Below are 25,416 nucleotides of genomic sequence, written 5' to 3'. Positions count from 1 at the left end.
ATTAACTTTGAGGAGACAATGAAATAACTACAGAAAAATGAGAATTCTATAGCTCTTGAATGTGACTGCCTTACTTCACATTGAACTAACATAGTTCAAAAGTAGCGTAATACAATAGTAGGCTAGGTTATTGTATTAATTCTTAAATATCTTAGAGAGGGAAAAAAGCCTAGGAGGACAGAGGAAGGAAGACAGGAAGAGAAGAATGGGCATTAAAGGTTTCCTGAAAAGCCCCCAGATGTTGACAGAGATAAGCAAGCTGGTATCTTCACGAATGCTAGTGCGGAAGTTGTTGCATTGGTACAGAGAAGCAGAGGAGCCAAAGCAATGGAGTGTGTCAAAAAATGTCTAGGCCATGCACAGAGCACCAAGGGAAAAAAGCTGCACCAGAGAATAATAAAGTGTGGAAATGGACAGCAGCAATTTCCTTTTCGAAGAGGAGGAAAGATTGGGAAGGCACAATGAATTTGGCCATCTGTAGGTATAAAGGGATTGGAGCCCCTTTACAGTCCCTGTCGGAGAGATACTATATGTGTTGGCTAGTTGTCAACCTGACACAGGGTATACACACTCATTTGGAAAGAGGGAACCTCAATATAGATAGTGCCACCACCAGATTCGCATGGAGGTGATTCTATTTACTTAATTAGTGATTGATGTGGGAAGTCTAATCCCATTGTGAGTGTTGCTGGTCCTGTGTTAGAGGAAAAGGCAGGCTGAGCAAGCCATGAGGAGCAAGCCAGTAAATACCACTTCTCCATGGCCTCTAGGTCAGCTCCGGGCTGACTCCCCTAGATAATGGACTACAAGCTATAAGATGAAATAAACTTTTTTCCTCCCCAAGTTGCTTTTGGTCATGGTGTTTATCACAGTTAATAGAGACCCCAACTAAAACTACATTTCAGCATCAGTCTATATTTTTATTTTTTCAAAATGATTAACTGTACACATTTATGAGGAACAGGGTGATAATTTACAACTTTTCCATGTGTTCAATGCAATAGCAATCAATCATGGCAGCTAACACTTGCTACTTCTCAGATATTTTTAGAAGCACTTTGATTAACATGAAATAATTGCCCCACTTATGGAGTACACTGATATTTCAATGTATGTGTAAAAAAAAATCTGCTGATCAAACAAGTGTAATCAACATATCTATCTCCTTCTCATGACCTTTAGTTTGAAACCTCTAAACTTTTTCTAGTTACTCACAGACTATACGGGCTGTGGTGAAACTGTAGCCACTCAGTGTTCGACAGAACACCACAGTTTATCACTTCTATCTAGGTTTCAGTTCCTACTATGCAACTTTCCAGCATCTTTGCTATGATCTACTCGGTAGCCATAGCACATTTTAATGAACATATTTTAGTATCCCCATGAAGGGAGTGTGTAGGATTTGTTTTCCTGCATCTGTTCTTTCACTTAGCAGGCTGAACTCCAGACCCACACACTTTGCTGCTGACGACGGGATATTACTCTTCAATGGACAAATGACAGCCGCAGATACTACCTTTTCCTTATTTGGCATTTATTATTCTGTGAGTCTACCACATTTTCTGAGGTCTCACTTTCACGTATGGATCTTGCTGATGTGAATAATACAGCAACAAGCGTGTGCAGGAGTATGTGTGTTTGACATCACTATCGTCTTTCTTTCAGAAAGTACTGTAAATAACTGTGGGTGGCTTATATACACATCTGTGTGATGTCCAGCCGTACAACAACCTCTCAAGCCTCAGGACCATTTCCACTTTTTTTTGGTGACATATATTTCCACATATGGTAAAATCTCACTAATGCACCATTTGTACTAGATTCTAAAAGGCCAGGCCAAAAAACAGCAATATTATGAGCATACAAAAGGAAAGGAAAAAATGATTACTCCAAAAAAAGAAAAAAGAAAAAAGAAATTAAAATTGGGTAGCATATGATAAGAAGCCTTTCATATTTGCTTGAAATTGAACATCCCCGTCCTCCCCTGCAAAGCTTGCTGAGATTTACTTCTCTGATGCTACCACAGAGGAGACTGTGCTGTGGATGTGTCTACACGGGCACAGGGACCTGAGCCTATGGCTGGCATCTGAAGCTATCACGCATGCCAAACTCACCTCATGAATATTCATCTTCTTTTGATCAGACCATTAGCATCTTTTTATCATATTCATTACCAGCATTGCAAATGTACACTGCACAAAATGTCAGGACTTCATATAGTAAGTAATTAATCTCATGAGAGGGAGAAAGAGAGAGCCAAACAGCAGTAAAAGACAACTATGATCAAGAGGACATGAGGAAGCCATATTTATAACACGTTTAGAAGTTTGTTTGGGTGAGCTAAGAACTGGCAGAAGCCAACTCTCTAACAGAGTTTCTCATCAGATACAGGAACCCTAAGGAGGAATCACTCAACAGAGTTCATACCATGTAAAAGGCACACCTTATTAACTCCTGGACTTCTTATTTCTTGGCCGTAAATCCTATTAACTTATATTACAAACTGTCATCAAATTTGGAGATGAAGGATAATTTATGCTCCCTTACAGAGCTAACGTTCTGTCCTCCTGGGAAGCATGGGACCAGACAATGAAAACGTTTGCATGTGAACCCTGGAGCCATTCTGTCTACAAGCACCATGTGATAAGCAAGGTTAGGTGTTGTCACCCACCATGGGTGTCAGTCACTGGGGACTCTGATCTGACATATCTATGCTCTGTCCCAGAAAGACTCCTGCTCATTCACGCTGAGCAGATTTTATTACAAAGTATTTTTTGAGGCAAAAGAAAAAAGTTTATTTTTCAGGGAAGAACTATTATGCATCCCGTTTTTAATTTTAATGATAGATCAAATATATCCATAAAGCAAATGCTACTTTGGGGTTTTCATTCACCAGGAGATTTGACCTATACTAACTGAAACATGCCAACAACATTCAGTATAAAATGGTGAGTGTTGGAATGAGCCTCATTCACATGCATTGGGGCTATACTAGGGAGCACAGGGCCTTTATTTTAAAATCCAGCTTATGGTTAACAAAGACAGTAAGGGGACTAGGGAGGGGGTGTGAACTGGAACCCAATAATGACCTCACACAGCTCAGCCCCAAGTGGCCAAAATAACTCCATTCAGTCACAGAAGGTCACCTATTTATACAAACTAGTTATGCTTCACTCTCTGAAAGAAATGGAACATCACAGAACCTATGATTGATTGATACAGAAGCTTTTAAAAAAAGATCAAACTAAGGATACTTTAGTCCCAAGGTTTAGGAGGGTCCTTGGCCAGTTAACATTTATATAGCAGACACAACACCAGATCTGCTAGAAGTTACATTTAAAAATAATCAAAAGCTCTCAAATGATTCATTTATTCTTCTTGTTAGCTATCTTATATATCAGACAATCTGTAAATGTAAAGGAAATTCAAGAAGACAGCTGTTCCCAAACTTAATGCTCAGCATAATTAAGTTATGTTGATTTTTTACTACTTTTTAATATAAATGTATTTCAGTGCCATCTCACTGGATCTGTCTATATGATAAAGATTATGGTTATATTTAGATTTTATTATGGTATAGAAAAATCCAGAAAATACTCTTTCTTAATTTGGGATTATAGTAGCAAGGAAAAATTGTAGCCTTAACATGTACTCACAATTACGATGGAGATGTGGACCAGTGGTGGTGTGCGTGCCTAGCATGTATGGGCTCTGGATTTGATCTTTAGCACTGTCATAAACCACAGTGCATCCAATATTTGTGTTATTTGAAATCAATGTTGTAGGTAAAATTATCAATATCAGATAGGATTTATATGTATATGCAAAATATACATATGTAAGCATGTTTTGTGTAGGAATGTATAATCCACCAACTGGCCATTCAGTTACACATTGCTTATGGATAATTGCCTGCTTATGGGCTATGACTTGTTTTAAGAGCTTGTCATTTCTCTCTTAGTCCATTAATTCCATGAGAGGGGATACATAGTGCTGTGGAAAAAGTGTTGAGTCAGAACCCTTACTGTGTAACCATATTTATCTGCCTTGCTCTTCTCACAGTAGTTATGAAGGTTAAGTGAAAGCTCTTAAAGCGTCAAAATTGTCCCTCTACCTGAGAGTGGACTATTAATATTAATCTAAACAACTTAAGTCATTCTTCATTTGATGCCAAGGAATAATGGTCTTGGTTTTCTTAAGCCCAATTCTACACTATTTGAAACTGTTTTCAATTAAAATGTACAATGTTTCTTTCCTCATTAAGATCATGATCATTATTCCCAGTAATAAGGAACAGTATCCTGTGGGGCCTCTTCTGCCTATTCCTCTAAATGTACATATCAGCTAGTGTGTGCAATACTCTAATGCATGTATTTCACATAATATGTCATACACATGAAGACACAGGAAGGGGGTGTGAACTGGAACACAACAAATGACCTCACACAGCTCAGCTCCAAATGGCTAAAACAACGCACTCCATCACAGAAGACCACGTATTTATACAAGCTAGTTACGTTTCACTCTCTGAAAGAAACAGAACATCACAGAACCTATGATTGCTTGAAACAGAAGCTTTTAAAAAGATCAAAATAAGGACACTTTAGTCCCAAGGCTTATAAGGGTCCTTGCCAGTTAACGTTTATATAGCAGACACAACACCAGATCTAAACAGTTTAACCCCAACCACTTCAGTTCATCTCTAAGATATACAATGTTTTAGCAAACGTTAGTATCAAGATCATCTGTAGGTCATTCACATTACATACAAACACAAGAAAAACTGCTTAAGTGCATGAGAGTTACAAAGAACCATTAAGGGACCAAAGCCCTCACACTGTCATTCTGCCTTTTAATGTGTATTACCAAAATTTTCTTGCCATTCTTTTACTAAACATGTTGTAGAAAACAGGGGGCTGGAGTTGGTGTCTAAAAACAACATCTCCCTAGAATATAGTGAAAAGATTGCAATGCGAATCCACTGATGGGCACTGGAGCCAGACCTTGACCCCCTTCAAAGGGACATTAGGTATGATCCAATACCAGCTTTGAGTCCTGCTCTACGTAATAGTTATTTCTTGAAGATAAGGATTTTTCTAATTATTTCAAGGATGTCAAGCCAAAATTAGTGCAGGGAAAACATAGAGGGTATTGTATATGGGGAGATGGGCCATGCAGCAACACAGCATGGCTAGCAAGCTGGGAGACTCTGGAATTCTCCTTTACCATGCATAAGGTGACACACTGTGCTAAACTCTCACACATCATGTGTGGCCGGATGATGAACCTTCTCAGGACTGGAGTTTCTTGCAGCTATTTGGAGGCAGAGTTCTTTGCTTATATGGTGCCCTCTCTTCATGGGCCCCACAGCTCTTGTTCCCTGGCTACTAGCACTCTTGCCTACAGTGGCCATTACAATGGGAGTATTGCTCTGGCATAATAACAACACCCCATCCCCGCCCCCTGCCCCACATGGTCTAGTTGTCTAGAAGGCAAAATAAAAAAGGCTGCCCAAACTATACTAAATTCTTGAGAAAACTTTGAGTTCCAAAAAATCTGTCAGATTTGGGGCTAATTATTACTGACGACTTAGAGAGACAGTGTAGTTGTTATCTCACAGAAAATAGTAGTGCTACCAGAAAAAAAATATTAAAAGGATTCTCTTAAATTGCATCAGATCTGCTGAAAAGTAACAATACTTAGAAATGAAACAAGTTCCCATTCAAAAGACCAAAGCTAACTTTCATCTTGACAGTGCTTTCCAAATCGGTGAATATCAGCTATAGCCCAAGGTCTGGGGGACTGCCATAAAAAGCAGAGAGCCTTCGTATCAAAATGAATATAAACACTCCCTCTGGATGCTGGGAAAATGGCCCAACCAAACCTTGCCTCTACAAAGCTGAGAAGAGGGCCATTAGATGGCACATTTTATCATCAGACATCAAAGTCCCAGAGGCGTTACAATAATGAGTCACACTAATGGATGCCACAAAAGAGCCTCAGATAGAAGGTTCCATATTGTTAATGGTCCTGTGAACAGGGACAGGTGTCCACTCAGGAGGTTGACGAAAGCAAATGTATATTTACCTCAGACTTTCTTTTAACCCATGCTCAGACAATTCCCGTTCAGGGTGGAGATTTCCGAGATGTGAATCACAGCTTTGAACCACACGCCACAGAAGGAAGTGAAGTTACAAAATGAAAAAAAGCCAAGTCGTCTGATGTCTATGAATTTATTCTAGAATATCAAGGAAGTGTGACCACTTAGGTTTTAAGAGTCAAAGGTGAACAAAGGGCAGCCACATGAGAAAGTGGGATGGAGGCAGGAATCAGAGTCCTAGTGGATGGGCTGAGCAGCCAGACAGTGCTGAAGCAAAGAACGGAGAGAAGTGAGAACAAGCAAAGGGCTTCAGGGTGAAGTGCGGAGGGGCTGAGACACATACATTACGAAAGAGAAGCTTAGTGATTCCGGTGACACAATCAGAGACTCTTCAACACACCCAGTGAGGGCTGCAGAATGGAGAAAGCAATAGAACAATGTATGAAAACAGTGGTTGGGAGTTTTGTCAAGTGCTGACAGACAGCAGTATAGGTAAGAGGGAATTCAGAGACTCAGAAAGCCCAGAAGGACATAAAAGGAAGAGATATTAAAACACTTTTGCGGGTAACATTCCCATCCCACTTTCTGATACAACCCAGACATCTATTGTTCTTCTGTCTGCAATGACTTTTCCATCATCTCCCATAGCAAACACTGACTCGCTCTGGAAAGTCTGTGGAAACGTAAACTCAGTAAAATGCCCAAAGCAGCAAGCATTTCCCCCTGACTTGGACTGCTGTATTGCCTGAAAAGAAGCTTCTCATCAGTAGGTGTATTCTCAGTACTTGCTGAACTCAGTGCATAAAATGCTGAGTGGAGTCACCTCAGTCTCTTTGTGAACCCTTCCTTATTCCGTGATCAACATCTTTATCTACTAAACTTTCATCATGGCATTACCACTACACACTGGACACTATGTGTCTCCAGAAGGCCATGTGACAAAACTTTATGCCCAGGATAGAGCCGGGAATGTGGAAGCAGAGTCTCGTGGATTGTGGAGGTGGATTCTAGGGAGGATTCCACACCATTGAGGGTGTGACCTGGAACGGGGACTGTGGCCACAGAAATGCTCCCTTCTTGTTTCTCTTATGTGTCCCAAACAGAAGGGGGAGTGGTTTTTATCTCATCACGTGTTACTACCATAATGTCTACTGACTGTACGGGGCCTGTGGATGCTGGCCTTGAAACTGCTAAGACTACGAGAGGCAGTAATTCTTTTTATCAGTTTATGATGGCAGGAATTTATTACAACAGAAAATTGACTAATGCAATGATGATTCTGTTTTATAACTCTCTCCTTCACTGCACATGAGCTGGAGTGTGAAGATCAAATATAGCGACTTCTCTTCATCCTCACTGCCATGCACTGCAACAGAAAAGCAACAAGGACTGCACGCCTGCTGGTTGACGAAGAAGGTGGTAAGAGACCTGTAATCAGAATTCTGCTTCCTTTACACATATTTGCAGGAAACAAGTTAGGCAATGAAAAGAGGCAAAAACCCAACCTAAACCAACCAAACAAAGCCAACCTTGATTGACAAAAGTAAGTATACTATCTGAGACCTGCTGTATTAGCAAAAGGACAGTTTACGATGCTGGCATGCCATAGATAGGCATGGCATAGATGAGGTAGACACAAAATTGTAAATACCACAATTCAGTGAGAGATAAAAAGGAATGATCCACTATCCTCAAAAACTGTCATGCAGAGTAAGTCAAACTGCAGGCCCCAGTCAAGCTCATGGAATTTGGTTCTATATGTTCACTACCCTGGCAGAAGATTTCTTGATGCTAAACCATTGGAAATGAGTGATATCGTCTTTAGGAAATCAATTGAGGGCATAAAATTAATAAGCAGGCAACTTATGAAGAGTAAAAGCTAAAGATTCCCTTTATAGTGTTGAAAAAAATCAAATCCAGTTTCCAATTATAATGACAACACTCAAAACACAGGAGGATCCCGTCTGAAATATTTGCTAAGCCTGTGTTTCCCCTTTGAGGGTTTTCTCAAGTGTCATCCATATTCAGCTGCTCAAAATGCGAAAGTGCTAAGTTTAATTCTTAGGGAATTTATTTAAAAGTTGCAAGATTATTTCCCCCTTCCCTCAGAACAAAACCAAAACCAAAAACAACCCACAGAAATTCTGAGCATTTTACTAATTTGTGACGGGCCAAAGGATTCTCCTATTCTACAGGAATGCTGGCTTGGTGAACACAGTCCTGATGAGGTTTATTGTTTACTCACCGGTTGGAGGAGGTAGATGAGAGATTCCCCTTGGATTATTATAATTGGCACAGGAGTGATGTGAGGGGCTTGGAAAAGGGTGTTCACCGATGCCATGATCTGGTCAAAACGCCCACCAAGTCCTCCCAGGGTCACGATCACGTCCACCTGAGCAAGGAAGATAAAACTGAAACTTGAACATATACTTGAACAATGCAGAACCATGGGATAGCATCAAACACCCAAACAGCGCTTTCATCCCTGTAATACCCGATAAGCAAAAAGGGGAGAATGCATAATTTCTCCTCCACAGAGGAGGAAACAAGGTGCTTATTCAAGGTCTCTGAGCTGGAAAGTGGCAGAGCTGGGTGTCAGCATAGACTTCGTCATGAGCAAGTCCAGGCTTTACTGTCTGCTTGTTCACCTAGCAGAGCAGCAGGCCTCACTTTAGCACTTTGTTTATATGCTCCTTCCAGGCAGGTGGCTTATCTGATTTATAACACTTCTATATAGTCAAAGCTCATAGACTCGGCATGGAGCAGAAGGGGAAAAAAAAGAGTTTAATTATGATGTTGTATAAAGCCTTGCATTCATTTTAAAACATACAGTAATAACCAATCTATGTGATGCTAATTGCTTAAAGTGGAGTATTTTTGTTGTAGGTTTCAAAATGTACTAAACCTCAGATAATATGTGGTTTGTAAAGACGGCAGGATTTCATAAAAATAATTGAGGACATAAGCACCAACAGAGCCTGTTCAATTCTGAGTGGGACTGTTAGTGATAGCAGCCTGAGAGACCGTCCAGTGTTTTGGGTTTATTTATTTATTTAATTTATTTACTTATTTTATTTACTGTTTTTAAGTTCTGGTGTTTTGCATAGTGACTAACACATACAAGATGCTTAAGGCCCCAATAACTACAGAGATTTTTTTTTACATATGTACACACACACACACACACACACACACAGAGAGAGAGAGAGAGAGAGAGAGAGAGAGAGAGAGAGAGAGAGAGAGAGAGAGAGAGACAGAGAGACAGAGAGACAGAGAGAGAGAGAGAGAGAGAGAGAGAGAGAGAGAGAGAGAGAGAATCACTGAAAGAGGAAATAGATGCTTTGGTGGGGATATAAAAATAATACTGGAATAGTGGGATTCTATCACAACATCAAAATGTAAATTGCAAAGAAGAATGAAGAAATCTGGCAGGCGCTCCCTATTTCCGACCTTATCAGTGTTGGAAGAATGGGGATTTAAATTTGGATAAGATGCTTCACGTCATAGTTTGAGGAGTTAATACAGACAAAGCACACATCCCAGCAGTACCCAGCAGTATCTTTAGAGTGAGCCCTCTATAGCGCTAACAGCTTTGTGGCTCAGGGAAACATAGGGAACAGGTATCGTTAGAACTACAGAGGAATCCTGAAGGTATGGGTTCATCTTTTGGGGAAAGTGGGGGCTCACTGTAAGCAATCCAACTTGTGAGACAGTCAGCTTCCGTTGGGAAGGAGCTAGGTAAACAGACTCTATTTGTGCATTATATTTCTCACAGGGACGGCAACCCCACTTCAGCCGAGTTAGGACTACTTATGACCCCAGGAATACAAAAGTCAGTTTATTTTAAATTGAAGAGAAATGCATTGTCATATTCCCACCCTGTGTCTAAATTCACACCAGAATCCAGGCCTCATGAAAGATTATTCACTGTGTAGATTCTTGAATCTTTGTCAGGTCCTCAACTTTTCATTAATACACTCTAGGCCTTGGGGGATCCTATAACCTTTAAGGCTGGAATTTAATTCCCATCTTCTGCAACGGGATAGCATGATGAATAAGTAATATCTGTAAATCAGTCCCTGAATTTTTCAGAAGCAGCGGCAAGATTACTCCTCATCACTACCCATTTTCCCTACAGGAAGTATTTAGCAAGGCTGATTAAAAACCCCAGAGGACTGCTGCAGGCTGCAGGTGGGGACGCGGGGTCATCTTTGGATTGCTTCCGAAGTTCTGTTCTAGCTCTGAATGGGACTTGATGTTGAGATGGGGAGCAGATGCTACCCAGGAGTTTATAAGATTCACAAGGTCAGATGAAGGTCTCCGTGACAATGTCAACAGGGGCAGGCAGTTTAGTCTACAACAGGCCATATGTGGCCTGTGGGAACACCTTCATTTGGGGCCTCCAAAGCCCCATGCACTTACTTTTAACATTACCAGCCATGTTTTGTGAGAACCATTGATAGACATGTATGCCCCTCTATCCAGAGACCATAAACCACAGGCAATAGCAGTGTTTGCAATGGAGTAGCCCATGGGGACTTACTGAGGGAGCTAAGGATGTAAGAACTCAGAGAAAAAAACTAATGGTAAGAAAACAGTGGCAAAAAGATAACATGCAGGCTGAGTTAACACAATCGAATTCCTATACAACTGTGCTTCCCTAAATGGAAAGGTCTTTCAATTATTTGTAGATTAAAAACACCTGAAGTCTGTGTGTGTGTGTGTGTGTGTGTGTGTGTGTTTGTCTCTATGTGTGTGTGTGTGTGTGTGTGTGTGTGTGTGTATGTTGTGCGTGTGTCAGTGTCTGTATGTGTGTGTTGTGGATGTGTGGGCAGGTATTCCTGCGTACATATGGACAAGCACATAGAGGCTACAGGTGATGTCAGGTGTTTTCCTCAATCATTTTCCACTTTTTATTTATTTTTTAATCTTCTAAAGATTTATTTATTTATCATATACATATATATGATAAATATGATACATAATATATAATGTATAATATACATACATACATACATACATACATTCATCCTGCATGTCTACATGCGCTCCAAAGGCATGTCTGGTACCCACAGAGGTCAGGTGTTGAATCCCCTGAACTGGAGTTGGGATAGTTGTAAGTCACCATGTAGGAACTGGGTCTTTTCAAAGAGTAAGTACTGTAACTGCTGGAAAACCTCACCGGCCCTTCCACATTGTTTTCTGAGTCAGGGTTTCATGCTGAACCCATAACTGTCTGGCCAAGGAGCTACGGAGATCCACAGCTTTCTGCCAGTCCCCAACCCTGCTCAAGCTGGGGTTACTACACTAGTTTTTACATGTCTACTGTTGATCCAAAATCAGTCCTTCATGCTTACACAGTAAGCATCGTACCCAGTGAACTGTCCAGCATAATATTTGGTGGTTATTTGAAAAATATTAACATGTCATTTTTATTACCTCACATATACAATTCACAAATTTATGTTTCATTAATCAGCAAATGGCAAACAAGAAAGTAATATCTATTGATCCTCCAACATTTGTTAGGCAGTATCCTATGCACCCAAGAACATGGATAGCAAAAGTTAGAGAAAGGCATCTGAGACCACCAGCCAGGAGTTGCTTTATCCAGGTGAGCTGGGGTGGACTGCATTCAAAATGAGTGTCAGCACCAACCAAAGAAGGGGGAGGAAGCTGCCTCATGAATAGAAACTTGTCTGGTGGGAGGTGCTTCAGAGGAGGGATCTAGCAAGGCTCCAGAGAATACATTAACCCAGGCGTTTTCAAAAGGCTCCCAGTGTCCACCTGCCAGACCTGAGGAGAAACTGGTCAACAGTAGTAAAGAGAATCACCACAGTACGAGTGTCAGATTTGGGTTTTTCTCTCCTGAAGTCCAGGCTCCTGTGTCTATTGCTTAATTATCATCCATATTTCAAGATCTATCCCATAGCAACTGCTCCAGCTACAACCCACAGCATAATGGTTGAGGTTCACATTTTTCCCCTTTATTTTCTCTACGGATTCTACCGGCTTTACTACTAAAGCATTCTCAGAATTTCTCAACTCACTGCCACAAGTTTATTAGGACCGTGACTAAGCCACCAACACTAGAGACGGAACACGAGCCACTCTAGATCTCCCATGAATTGCAATGGCCTCTAACAGAGAGTTACTGCTTCTATCTGTTATGTCTACTATAATCTATCTTAATGTAGTAACCAAAAGAATCCAACTGGAATGCCAGCTTTATCATGGCATTCTGTTACAAAGTGGCCAGCACATTTACAATGACCCTTATAGGGACTTACAAATGCCTACATGTCTTGTTCTCCGGTGGCTTCTGTCATCTCACACCTCATCCCCCACCCCTTTCTCCTCTTCTTCCCTTTTCCATTCGAGCCATATTTCCTTTGTCTCTCTTACCGCTTAAACATACCATGCCTTTCTATTTCAAATACTTTGCACTTGCTGCTCTTTTCTCATGGAGTGCATTATCCCCAGACATTCATTTGATAGCTTTACTTCCATTGTTTTAAAAACCCCCACCCCTCTCATAATAATACAAAGCAATTCTAAAAAGTTTAATGACTTAGTAGGTCCTGTTATCACTGACTGAAATAGACTACAATTAACAACATGGAAGGCAGAAGCTTTCTATCTCTAGTACTTAGGACAAAGTATGGCACATTAGCAGTCAGTAAGTATTTGTTGAAACAATGGATGAGTGAAACAAGGATAGAAGCTCAGTAGAAAAGAATGGTCAACAGACATAAGTGCTGGAGGGAAGGAAGAACAGGCTGAGCGTACAAGGGGAGACCGAGTCAATAGAGACTATGGGGGATCTTAAACAGTGTCATCGACATGGCTAAGATCAGGACACATGGACAAAGTAACAAGGTAAAGGAGAGTTCAAAGAACAAGATGTAGGTGTAATGGAAGGCGCATTTGAAATACATGGAATCACCACGTATTACATAGTATTGTGAACAAATATGATTGATGAAAGGGTTGGTAATTTAGAAATTAATATCACCAGCACATAATAATGAGGATGATTGCAATAGGCAATAAGAGTGAGATCATCCAGTACTATTTCTCTGTGGCTTCAAAGTTCAGTTTCTTATTGCTAGACTGTATGTTTGCTTTATATATATACACATGCCAGCAGACACCTACCATGCTCTCCTTTTTAACACAGTGAATATGAAAGAAATAAAATAATTCTGATTTATTTGTATGTATTTCCTGCCCTCAGGTCAAGATTGTTACAAGAATCTTATTAGTTAGCAAGACATGTGACGGCAATAAAAGGTGTCTTTTCTCAGGTCATGACATTTAGCAAAAACCTATCTCAAAATTCTGTGTTACTGTGTTAGTGATCCAACTACAGTATCCATACATGAATAGCCAGCTAACTGCACCTATGACGTTTGACCTCTTTGGGCTTACTTAAGGATCGGAACTAAATCTACTAGCATGTTTTTTGTTTTTTTCCAAGATTGTTATCACTTCTTTTAGTTAGGGTCTCTAGTACTATGATGAGACACCATGATCACAGCAACAGTTACAAAGGAAAGCATTAATTGAGGTGGCTTACAGTTTCAGAGATTTAGTCCATTATCATTATGGTGGGGGATGGTAGCACGCAAGCAGACATGGTGCTGGAGAAGGAGCTGAGAGTTCTACACCCTGCTCCATAGGCAGCAGAAGCAGCCTGAGTCACTCTGAGTGTGGCTTGAGCATAGGAGACTTCAAAGCCCACCTCCACAGAGACACACATCCTCCAACAATGCCACATCTACTCCAACGAAGTCACACTTCCTGATAGTGCTACTCCCTTTGGGGCCCACTTTCTTTCAAACCACCACAGAAGGCTCTCTGTTTTTACCATTATAAATTCAATAGTAATTGCAATGATTTGGTTTTTTTTTTTTGTTTTTTTTTTTTGAAAAATGAGTGACAAACTGGGCTTTGGTTTAAAATGCCTCAACAGAACCATGGCAAGGCTGAGGGGCATATAACATCAAGAGAAGAAGCAGTTTTACTTTTCTATTAAAGCAGTAAAAACCTTTCAGTAACCAAATGACAAGTTTTTCTCTCTTTGACCTCAAAAAGGCTTAGATATAACATGCACCATCTCCTGTAAGAACGGTGACTGTCAGCATATTCTAATTACATTTACTTTCTAGAAATTGAATTCTTGGGATGCATAAATGGGCAGTTTCCTTGTGGCTCTCCCTGATAGGGTAAGCGTATAATTTAATGGACAAAGTGAGATGCTTGTGGAAGTAAAAGTAGATATTATAAATGCAGAATACAGACATAGTGACTTTGCTGTATAAACCAAGACACTTCCTTGACCTGCTTCTGAACAGAAGAGCTAGTGCTAGCATAGTTAGCCCAAGAAAACCAAACACAAGGGTTCTAGTTAGCTTACATGACATACTTACCAGCCCTTAACTTTTCATTTTTGTCCTCTAGATTTTTTAAAAAATTAAAATTAGAAACAATCTTATTTTACATATCAATCACACTTCCTTCTCTCTCCCCTCCTCCCATGCCTCCATCACCCCCCATCCCATCCACCTTCTGCTCCCCAGGGAGGGCGAGGCCTTCAAAGTCTGTCATTTCATTTGTGCGTCTAGGGTGAGGGAATATCCCTCTATGGGGAATGGGCTCCCAAAGTCCATTCATATACTAGGGATGGATACTGATCCACTACCAGAGGCCCCATAGACCGTTAGGAGGCCTGGGCAGCCCTTAACTTTCAAAGATCTACGCTACACAATGATGAGGCTTCAATAAAATTTTGAAAATTTTGGTTCACTTATATTACATGCTATAACTTGATTATAGAAAAGAAATATCATCCTCAGACAAAATAAATCCTCAGACAAAATAATTGGGTCAATAGAGCAAAGAAATTAATCAGAGACAGGAATGAATAACCAATCATTACATGATAAAGAGAATGTTTCAAAGCAAACAAGATAGTGAAAATACATGTTTTCATGAGTGTATAACATAATTCTAGCTATTGGCATGAAACAAAATGAGCCTGGGAAAGTGAAAGTCTCAGTTTATGGCCTCTGCACAGGCGACACTGATAAGCAGAGGCACTGGCAGCCTGTGGAGTCAGTGCTACAGGGAACCCAGTGCATTCCACATATCTCAGGGCAAGGCACAGCTAATGGCAGCCTGCTTGGGTATGAAATAAAAAATACTTTCAGCAGTAGCAAGTGGGGATTCTATTCAAATATGTACAGAACTCATGAGTCTTCCCAAATAATTCCTATCTGTCCTGCAACCACAGCTTTAATGAATGCATGGACAGTACGGTTGACCATGTAAAGATGTCCATGCATGTAAAGAATCACCTTCAGGTTTGTGCCTAAACTAAGTCCTCAAACCATACCCCACATTTGCATTCCAGACACATTTTAGTTCTCAGGAAACCCCACAAGATTACAAGTGTGTTTGTTAGTTGAGCTTGGACAGCTATAAAAAATGAGCACAACCAGAGGAATCTGAGCTATATCTCAGAGCTCAGGTGTCTCACAGTCCAGCACTGTGAGGACTTCGGACTTGTACCCTACATCTCCATAGGGCAGAAAGCAGAGGGCGGGGCCAGGAAATGTCAGCCTGTCACCCACTGTAGGAGACCTCTGCAGGACCATGGGTAACAACACATTAGGTAATACAAACACAAAGGCATTTACTCCAAAAGGCAGCAAATTATTGGCTTTTCTTAACCAACAACAATTAGCAGAAGGTTTATTAGCTGAATAAGTTTTTTTGAGGACTCAATTAAGACCCAAACAAAAAGACAACAAACTCAACTCAATACCAAATATATACTTTACTGATAATTTCTAGGGTCTCTATTCCTTTCTAAAACCCCCGATGGAAAAAAAATAAGTTTAATCTTGAAACAACTTTGCAACTAATCCACTAGTTACTGTCATCACATTCTTCAATCTAGCCTGGAAACTACAATTACATTATTATTTTTTAAATTATCCTTGCAATGTTAGTTAGTGGAGTACCATTACTGGGAGATGCAAATTCTTTACCTAGAGATCACAGGTTCTCTATATGCAGACCCAGCAGATTGGTTCTGCAGACCTCTGTGACCTTTCCCCTCCATAGAACTCTACATATACTGCGTAGAAATACATAGGTTTTCCTTCCTGCCTCAATTTTTGCCACTCTGTGTAGCTATAGATTGGATTCTTTACCTGTTCTCATACTGCATTCAAACACCCATGCAGCACTTTAGTTTTAGGTAGAGAACATGACAATGTGTAGTGTAATTGCTCTGCTCACTCCCAGAGTATTCAAAGGCTTTTTAAAATTTACCCTGGGAGGGTTCCAAATCTTGTAGTCAAATACATCAAAGTCAGTTGTGGTAATGATGCTGTCTTTCCCCACGAAGGGCCCCTGAGCACTCATATTTTCTTGTCTGAGTTGACCATAGTTTCTCAAGCAATAGCAAGGAGTTCTCTGGAGACACAACAGTTTTCAGTACTATCAAAACAAGTGTGATATCTAGAAAGATGCAGAAATGCATTGTTTTGCCTTCTTGATGTAAATATTCTAATGGATTCCAGGAGCAAATATGCTGGGCTTACATTTCCATTATCAGGAAGTGAGTGGCAAGGAAAGAGGAGCAGAATAAAATAACCTCATGAGTGACTAAAATTACAGAAAAGCAGAGTATGAATAACAGAATGAACATTATAAAGCCTATTGGAGATGATAATTGTGTCCAAACCTCCCGCTGTCAGGATGTGAAAGCATTTCCAGGGAAGAAGAATTCCAAAGTATTCTTGTGAATCACAAACTTTGGAGAAATGGGAAGAGATATCATATCATTCGTGGTTTACAATGTTACATCTCTCATAGCAACCTTCCAATGGTAGTTATTCAGATGAAAATGAATAACTTATGACACATCCCTAAGTTTTCACTGACTGGAAGTAGACAGGGTATTACAATTGAGGTTATACAATTGAGGTTGCCCATTGAGGCTAAATTACTGATTGGTAGCCAAATAAAAAATTGAAAAGTTTGGTTTTGAAATCCTACTAAAAAATACTGAGAATTTTTTACAATGGCTAAAAAGTCTCTAACGTTCATGCTGCTCTACTCAAGATAAATATCTGAAAGAACTCTCAGCTTGTATAGTCTCTTTCCCTTTCTGTGGAAACTGGGTTGTGGGTCCCCTGAGACAGGACCCATGCTATCTTTCTTTATTCTCATAGCTGTGCAGGTAAAGAAAAAGTAGAGAGTTTCCCAAATCATTTTGGAAGTGCACTGACCTGTGGTCCAAAGATTCATACTTCTGAATGTGTGGTCATTTGTCATAGCAATGAGAACATCTTGCATCATGAACACTCATTCCCACTCCACAGTATTTCTTGCTTTGCCTCAGCCACAAAATAACACTCACAGTTGCAAATCACTGTCTATCACAATGCAATGCATCTAATGCCTGGTTTCAACTTCCAGAAGAATAAAAATTGGCTATTTGCAGTGGTTTTCATGCATTATTTCCTCAACACTTACTCATATAAAATTATCTTCACTTTTAGTGTGTAGTGTATAAAGGGTAGGATCAGACTTGGTGCAGTATAATTATTTGATATTGCAAGCTGGGGAAATACAAATAGCTTCTGTTAATTAATCCCTTGTTACCAGTAGGTGGGAACAATAAAATGTTTTGGCAGCAAATTTTGCACTTGGTATTAGCACTTTGATTTCTTGACATGAGCAAGACCATTTTATACTGTCAAATGAAAATGTAAACTGTAGTCTGTAGTGACACTAATTACTCAATGCTTAGTTTGTGCCATGCAGTGAGTTTGCACACATGTTATTGCATGTGTATATTTATCATGTCATCATGCTTGGATTTACCTTGAATATATCCATAATGCTATTTTCCATTTTGCTAAATATACTGCATATGAGCATCATAGTAAATTTTTAACCTGAGCTAAAATATTTATTTGGCAATAACTTTTTGATGAAGTATTTTATTTCTATAAATGCTTTTAAGAAGTCAGAATCTTTCAGGTCAATTTTATAGGCATCTGAAACACATGAAAAGATAATCAATGCAATCTAAGTTCAGATAATGCTGTTTCTTAATGTGTCGGAGTGTCATGATGTGACAGTTTACATTAGGAAAGATACATAGCCACACGTGCTCAGAGCGGATGGAGCTCAGGGTGTGCTCTTAATTATATCCCACATATGTAGACTTGAGCACGGCGCTTGCTGATACGGAAGAGCACAGTGAACGAACATGAATGCTAACTGAGGAGGACGGCTCTCAGGAAAGCAGGGCACCAGGGAAGCCGGAAAGCATTTTCTACTTCTATCTCCAGAGCAAAGGGTACAGAGTACAGAGGGGCCCATCTTCTCTTACTTAAGGCTCACTTTCTGAGACACTAAAGCTCATCAGAGAACACAAAGAGACCAGACAGAGGGAAAGAGATGTAGCTCCCCTCCTGTTCACTAGTGAATCACCACTGAGCATACATTGATCTGAATATGAATCTCTGTGACACGCAGTAGCATTGGTTCGAGATTTCAGTCATGACTTTTAATAGCTATGCAGAAATCACCTTTTAAAAAATATACACCACTGTCAATGCAGATGGTCTTAGTTATCGATGTAGATGCTACCTCATTTAGTAAAAAAAGAGGGAGGGATTTCTATCTACTAAGCAGTGGCTCGTGCATTCTAAGGCACAATCTCTAATCTTGAGGAAGGCCTCAAGACACAGCTTCTTCCAGCTCTGGTTTCCAGCTCTCTTTCTCATGTAAGGCCCGGTATTTTTTGCAGAGGATCCCAACAAGCACCAAAGCTGTCACTCTATACATTAATTGGAAATTCCATCTGGCCGGTGAATCATCAAGCTGAAATTCCTGTAATCAGATAAACATAACCTTTGTCCTGGGGCCTACAAACACACACTGATCATCTTGCAAGAATGAATTAGACTGCCACAGCCTTTAAGGTAGGACACTTGTTATGTCCTTAGCAACATCTTCCAAGTCACATCCAAGCACTAGGTTTATCTATTTTCTCTTGCTGTACAGCACTGTGAAACAGACTTCTGCTCTCTGTGAAGGAGAAACTGTGGCAGGCTTTCCTGAACCACCATGACACAGAGACTTATTATAAATTATGAATGCTTGGCATTAGCTTAGAGTTGTTTCTAGCTAGGTTTAAAAAAAAACTTAAATTAACCCTTTTTTATTAACCTATGTGCTGCCCCAAGGCTTGGTTACCTCATCTATGCCCTGTCCATCCTACTTTCCTGCTTCCTTGTGTCTGACTGTCTGGCCTCCAGCTGGCTGCCCCCATTGACTGGCTCCCCCTTTGTCTCTCCCCACGAACCCCACCTATCTCTCCTCTGCCTGCCTATGGCTATGTTCAGCTTTTTGTTAGACCAACCAGGTGCCTTAGGCAGGCAAGGTAAAACAGCAACACAGCTTTACATAGTTAAACAAATATTCTGTTCCATAACGAGGAACAGATATGAGTTCCTCTTTTGAAAGCCCCTGCAAAAGGACCTAAGAAACAATCTGCTAGTACCCAATGGTCAGAAATGACCTTCTTATGTCCTTGTGTGTCACTCAGTCCGTATTGCATTTATTCCAGGACATGGAATTACTGTGGCATCTGACAAAGAAAAAGCTGCTGCACTAAAAGGTGAGGATTGGCATACATGGACATACTTACGTATTTGTCATAATGTGTGCACAGATATGGTATATATTTCTCATCCCTTGCTACAAGTTCATAAAATGTTACCTACTTAAGCTTCTAAAGTCTTATTGAGGTAGACAACCCAGACCCATCCCCCCCAAATAAAAAGATGGTGAAGCTTGAGATACATGTCTTACAAACACTGGCTCAGTTACTGAATCAGTGTTGGAAGTACAGGGCATCACTTCTTCAAGACATATTTATTACCATAAAATTTATAATGGTAATGTTTTACAAAACAATCAGTATATTCTCTCTTTTTTTCCCCTCTTGTCATGTGCAAGTAATTTAAAATACAGAATAGAGATGGGAGTTCCAGAAGCAACAAGTTACACATGACGGAATGAAAGTAATGTAAGAACTTAATTTTTAATTACATACAACATACATCCTACCCAAATCATATAAAACAATCATTATTATATATATATACATATATATGTATCCATACAGAACCACATATAGCACATTAGCATATAATGGATATATGAACTAATATAAGAGTGGATAGACTCGTGACTATCCCCATATATTTCTTTTTTTTTTTTTTTGGTTTTTCTGGACAGGTTTCTCTGTGACTTTGGAGCCCATCCTGGAACTCTCTGTAGACCAGGCTGGTCTTGAACTACAGAGATTCACCTGCCTCTGCCTCCCCAGTGCTGGGATTAAAGGCGTGCGCCACCACCTCTTGGCCAAAGATTTATGTATTTATTATGTATACAGTGTTCTGTCTGCATGTATCCCTGCAGGCTAGAAGAGGGCACCAGATCTCATTACAGATGTTGTGAGCCACCGTGTGGGTTCTGGGAATTGAACTCAGGACCTCTGGAAGAGCAGCCAGTGCTCTTAACCTCTGAGCCATCTCTCCAGCCCTCCCAATATATTTCTAAAACAAACATTTCAGTTTTAATGGAGCAGGATCTGTGGGAACAGAATGAGCTTTTTAAATTAAAGCTGGCAAAAAAGGTCAGTAGTATTTGATAATAGGGTTTATTAAATAGGTTCCTCTGAATTTGATCATGCTTATTTCATATTTATGGAGCTCTCCCATATTCCAGATTTAGTTTGGGTGCAGTGGACATAACAGGAGGCTGGTATTGCATGAGTACCTGTTCATTTGGAGCCTGCATTCTACCATTTAAAGATATAAAAGAAATACATGCCCTACATGTGAAGCCTGCCAGATGCCATCATGCTAGGGGGACAGAAGATCAGGGAAGGGTGTAAGGACAGCAGAGTCAACAGACTGGAAAGGAAGGGTGAGGAGTTTGCTTAAATAGAGAGGCCACAGAAGGCCTTGTCACTAGGAGCTACATTCTGACTACAAAGAATACTTGTCATTCCCTTTTCACCTCAAATAACAAGTCAAAGGATGAAACAGACACAGGTTATATACAATCTGAGAGAAATCTACCAAAGATCAAAGTTGGATCTATCTTTATTTCCAGCACCTACAATAAATCTGAGTTGCACCATGGCTACCTGTCTGTCTCCTATATTAGACTGGTGGCTATCAGAGGACATGAGTTACCATATGATTCTGTTATAATAAAATACTTACATTTTACAAGCAATAAAACTGAGACTTAAATACCTGTTTACCATTACATGATTAAACAGAGATCCAAGTGTTGCCCAACAACCTGAGCATCTAGGATCTAGTCATAATGCTATGAGTACTAATAGTTTAAAAAATTAAATTAGGATTGCTACTTTGAGAATACCTATACTCATTATTAGTCATGGTGGAGATGAGTAAGACACTAGGAAATCTAGCCATATGTTTGCAGAGAATGAAAGCTACTAGGATGAGTCACAGAGAGCATGTGCAAAGGAAGGTCATAGTGAAGGGACCAGCTTCCCTTTCGGCAGCCATAACGGCCAAACATGCTTCTATGACCTTGACCTAGTCACTAGAAAGTCAGATGTCTGCCTTGTGACAAGGAACCAATCAGAAGTTAGCTGGTGGCACTATGCTTTACGACCCTGGGTGTGCTTTACGGACAAGCACACAGCAATGACGTTGAGCATAGCAACCACCCTGGGAGGGACTATGGGCCATAACAACCAGTTGACCAATCAACACAGGGCAAGCCCTTCAAGCCTGGAAGCACACCAATCCTGAGCCTGTGCATACCCCTAGACACTCCCCTTACGCTGCCCTATAAAGATCTGTGCGCAGCAGCTTCAAACTGTCTTTTCGAGCCATCCACCATGGCAGGTGGGTGAAAGACCGGAGTTAACATGGGGTTAGCTCGTTAAATTACAATAAAGCCTCGTGCAGTTTGCAGCAAGCTCTCGAATCCGCCTGGCGATTGGGGTGACCGCGAACGTGGCCTGGGACCCCGGATACTTGAGTTTTCGGGGGTCTAACAATAGTATCTTCTGCGATGTGTGCACAAGCTACCAGACAAACATTTAGTCACTGGCCAAGTATTTACCAGATACATAACAACTGGAGACAATTACCGATCTAAAGCAGGTGAACAATTAATACACAGCAGGTGACTTTCCAGTAAGAGGACTGACTAAAGAGGGTGACCCAACAGTAAAGACCCAGCTAGTAACATTAAGAAGGCAAAGAAAAAGCCCTATGCAAGAGAGGGAAACATGGAATTTGAAGTGTGATCAACCACTGTGGACTATGGGAGGTAATTTTAAAGTATATACAGGTGGATGGATGGTAATGCCATTTAGTGAGATAAGGAGAATGAGATTTTGTAGGCAAGATGATGGATTTTGTTTTAGACACTGAAGCTCCTTTGTCCCACAAGTTAGCTAATAGAAATATGGCTTTTTCTTTTTTTTTTTAAATAGAGTTACCTAGATTAGGGTGTTAATGACACAGAAGTGGTATCGAAAGCCAAGGACACAGGAGAAGGACCAGGAGGCAGGTACTATGACTATCAACAGAGAGATCTGGGGAAAGGAGGCAGGTACTATGAATATCCATAGAGAGACCTGGGGAAAGGAGGCAGGTACTATGAATATCAATAGAGAGACCTGGGGAAAGGAGGCAGGTACTATGAACATCAATAGAGAGACCTGGGGAAAGGAGGCAGGTACTATGAATATCAACAGGGACCTGGGGAACGGAGGGTTGGTGAAGAGTGGTGAAGAGGTCATCAGTCCATATAGACAATGCAGAGCTCCACAGCCAGTCCGAGTCCGGTTGGTAACACACCTCACAGAGCAGTTCCACATGTGATGGAATTCCATCATGTTACGAAATATGTTCCTTGGGGACATGGAAAGATAGCAAACGCATGGGCTTCCCCTTCAGTTTAAAGGTCACCAGCACCAAACTCATATTTCCTAGCAGAGTTGTCCAAACATGAAGCAGAGAATGAAAATGGGAAATGTTCTAAGGGCATCCTGTCAAGTGAATCCACTCACATTTTGTTTTTGGTTCTGGTTCTGCCTACATCTAAGAATCACCCGTGTTCTCCATCACTGGGTCACAAAACCCATGCTCTAGTTCTATGGCAATAACACATTTAAAACAGTGATATATTTCCTCTAATAAACTTTCATTCTGCACCAATTTTAGATTTACAAAGTTAGTGTTAAAAAGATGCAGGGTGAGACTGAAAGCTGGGAAACCAGCATAGGATGGATCCAGACCCCCTGAATGTGGGTGTCATTTAGGAGGACTGGTTAGTCTATGGGGCCTCTGGTAGTGGGTCAGCATTTATCCCTAGTGCACAAGTGGATTTGGGGGGCCCATTCCACATAGAGGGATACTCTCTCAGCCTAGACACCTTGGGGGAGGGCCTAGGCTCTGCCCCAAATGATATGGCAGACTTTGAAGATCCCCCGATGAAAGACCTCACCCTCCTTGCTTGTTTCTAATTTAAATTTAAAAATGGTATAAAAAATATGCAGGGTGGTGGTGGTGCACGCCTTTGATCCCAGAATTTGGGAGGCAGAGGTAGCCAGATCTCTGTAAGTTTGAGGTCAGCTTGGTCTGCAGAGGAAGTTCCAGGACAACAAGGGATACACAGAGAAAACTCTTCTTGAGAAGTCAAAATAAAGTGTGACAAAGGTAATACAGACAGTATGTATTTTACCCTATTTTTTTTTTTTTTTTGCGTTATTGTCTTGGCTATGGAACACTTGTCACTGCTCACTACTAATTGTTCACACTTTACCACCTACCTATCAACACCATTGTTCCACCTCTGGATGCTCACCAGGACACTACATTGCTTTGTCATACATCCTCAGTCTTCTCTGACTTGTGTTAGTTTCTTAACAGACAGACAGAGAGGTTGACAGGCAATATCTCATTTTGCTTCAGATCTGGCTGAAGATATTGGCTCATAAGAAAAAGCTACCATGGAGCCAGGTGGATAACAATGATACTTTCAGGGACCCATGGGTCCTCCTACATCCAAATGAGTAAGTTTTAAATTTGATTTTCAAATGAGGTGTTCTTTTAAAAGAGACATTACAGCACATGGAAAATAAAACCATCATAAAAATATTGTATACCCAAATTCTATGTGGGTAATTAATGGTTGCAACTAGTCTAGAATGTACAGCATTTGCTGATGAGTTATGGCAATAGTCTATATGCATGGAAGTGTTTGAAAGAAGGATAACCTATAATTCTTCACAAAAGCTTCATGGTACTGGAGAATTCCAATGCAGACAAAATTAAATATCATAAAACTATTCCTATCACACATATATCACAAGTCCGTATTTACTCAGGTTACTGAATAGGTAAAAAATTGAGTTTAATGATATATAAGCTTATGTTTTTATATAGTATTTATATGTGAGTGAATAGAATATACATGCTCTCAATACCTAGTTAGTATCCTCATTATTTTATTAAAAAATTACTTAGAGCAGTGTGGCAAAGACAGAATAAAGTGTTCTTGAGTTTTAGTACAAGGTTAAATCTCTAAAAACAAAGAAATGAATTAATGAAAAATGGTACTGGTCAACTCAGTAATGACCAACTGGTCAACTTGGGCTACAGAGTGAAACCCTGTCTCAAAAAATAAAAAGAGAAGGAAGAGGGAGTAAAGAGGAAGAAGGAAAAGGTGAGAAGAGAGAAGGAGGGAGGAGAGAGGGTGGAGAACAAGAAGAGGGAGAAGAAAGAGGAAGACGGGACACATACTGGGCACAGAGGTTCACAAATGTAAACTCAATACTCAGAGGCTAGCGTACCGTGATTGCCCAAGCCCGAAATACAAATACAGGGCAGCCTGCGCTCCAGAGCGATGTCCTAGCTCAGTAAAATAGAACAAATGCTCGTGGTGTTGACATAAAAATATATGAGCAATTGAAGTAATTGCATTTACTGTCCTTCAATCCCAGTGAATGCCTTGAGGAGACCCACTCTCTCCCTCTTGGGGTTTACGCCGTGTATGAATTCCACTCCATTCTAAGAATGCGCACATCGTCTTTATTATCTTTTTTGGTGCTTGGAGTCACAACTTTTAATGTTTCCCATGGAACAGCATGGTTGAGATCTCAAGTGTTTAACCACAGCACTAGGAAACAAGTGTTGTTTGAAGATTCATTCACATCGGATGCC

The 25,416-nt window shown here is 40.4% G+C and overlaps 1 protein-coding gene across 10 annotated transcripts in view; it reads right to left on the bottom strand.

Moving 5' to 3' along the window:
• Tpk1 (thiamin pyrophosphokinase 1) overlaps positions 1-25,416 on the bottom strand; it is a 336,395-nt gene that overhangs the window by 124,330 nt on the left and 186,649 nt on the right. For 8 of the 10 annotated variants that reach the window (XM_027389793.2, XM_027389796.2, XM_027389797.2 and 5 more), the window contains one exon: positions 8,346-8,492. The exons of 1 other annotated variant lie outside the window; for it this stretch is intronic. In XM_027389793.2, coding sequence (XP_027245594.1) covers positions 8,346-8,492 — 147 coding nt within the window. Of the gene's footprint in view, positions 1-6,217; positions 7,498-8,345; positions 8,493-25,416 lie in introns of those variants that run through there. One more of the 10 variants, XM_027389798.2, reaches the window with a different exon arrangement.

This window comes from Cricetulus griseus, assembly GCF_003668045.3.
Source record: "Cricetulus griseus strain 17A/GY chromosome 1 unlocalized genomic scaffold, alternate assembly CriGri-PICRH-1.0 chr1_0, whole genome shotgun sequence".
Lineage (NCBI taxonomy): Eukaryota > Metazoa > Chordata > Mammalia > Rodentia > Cricetidae > Cricetulus > Cricetulus griseus.
The sequence above is the reverse complement of the archived record's forward strand: the minus strand, read 5'-3'. Positions and strand labels throughout refer to the sequence as shown.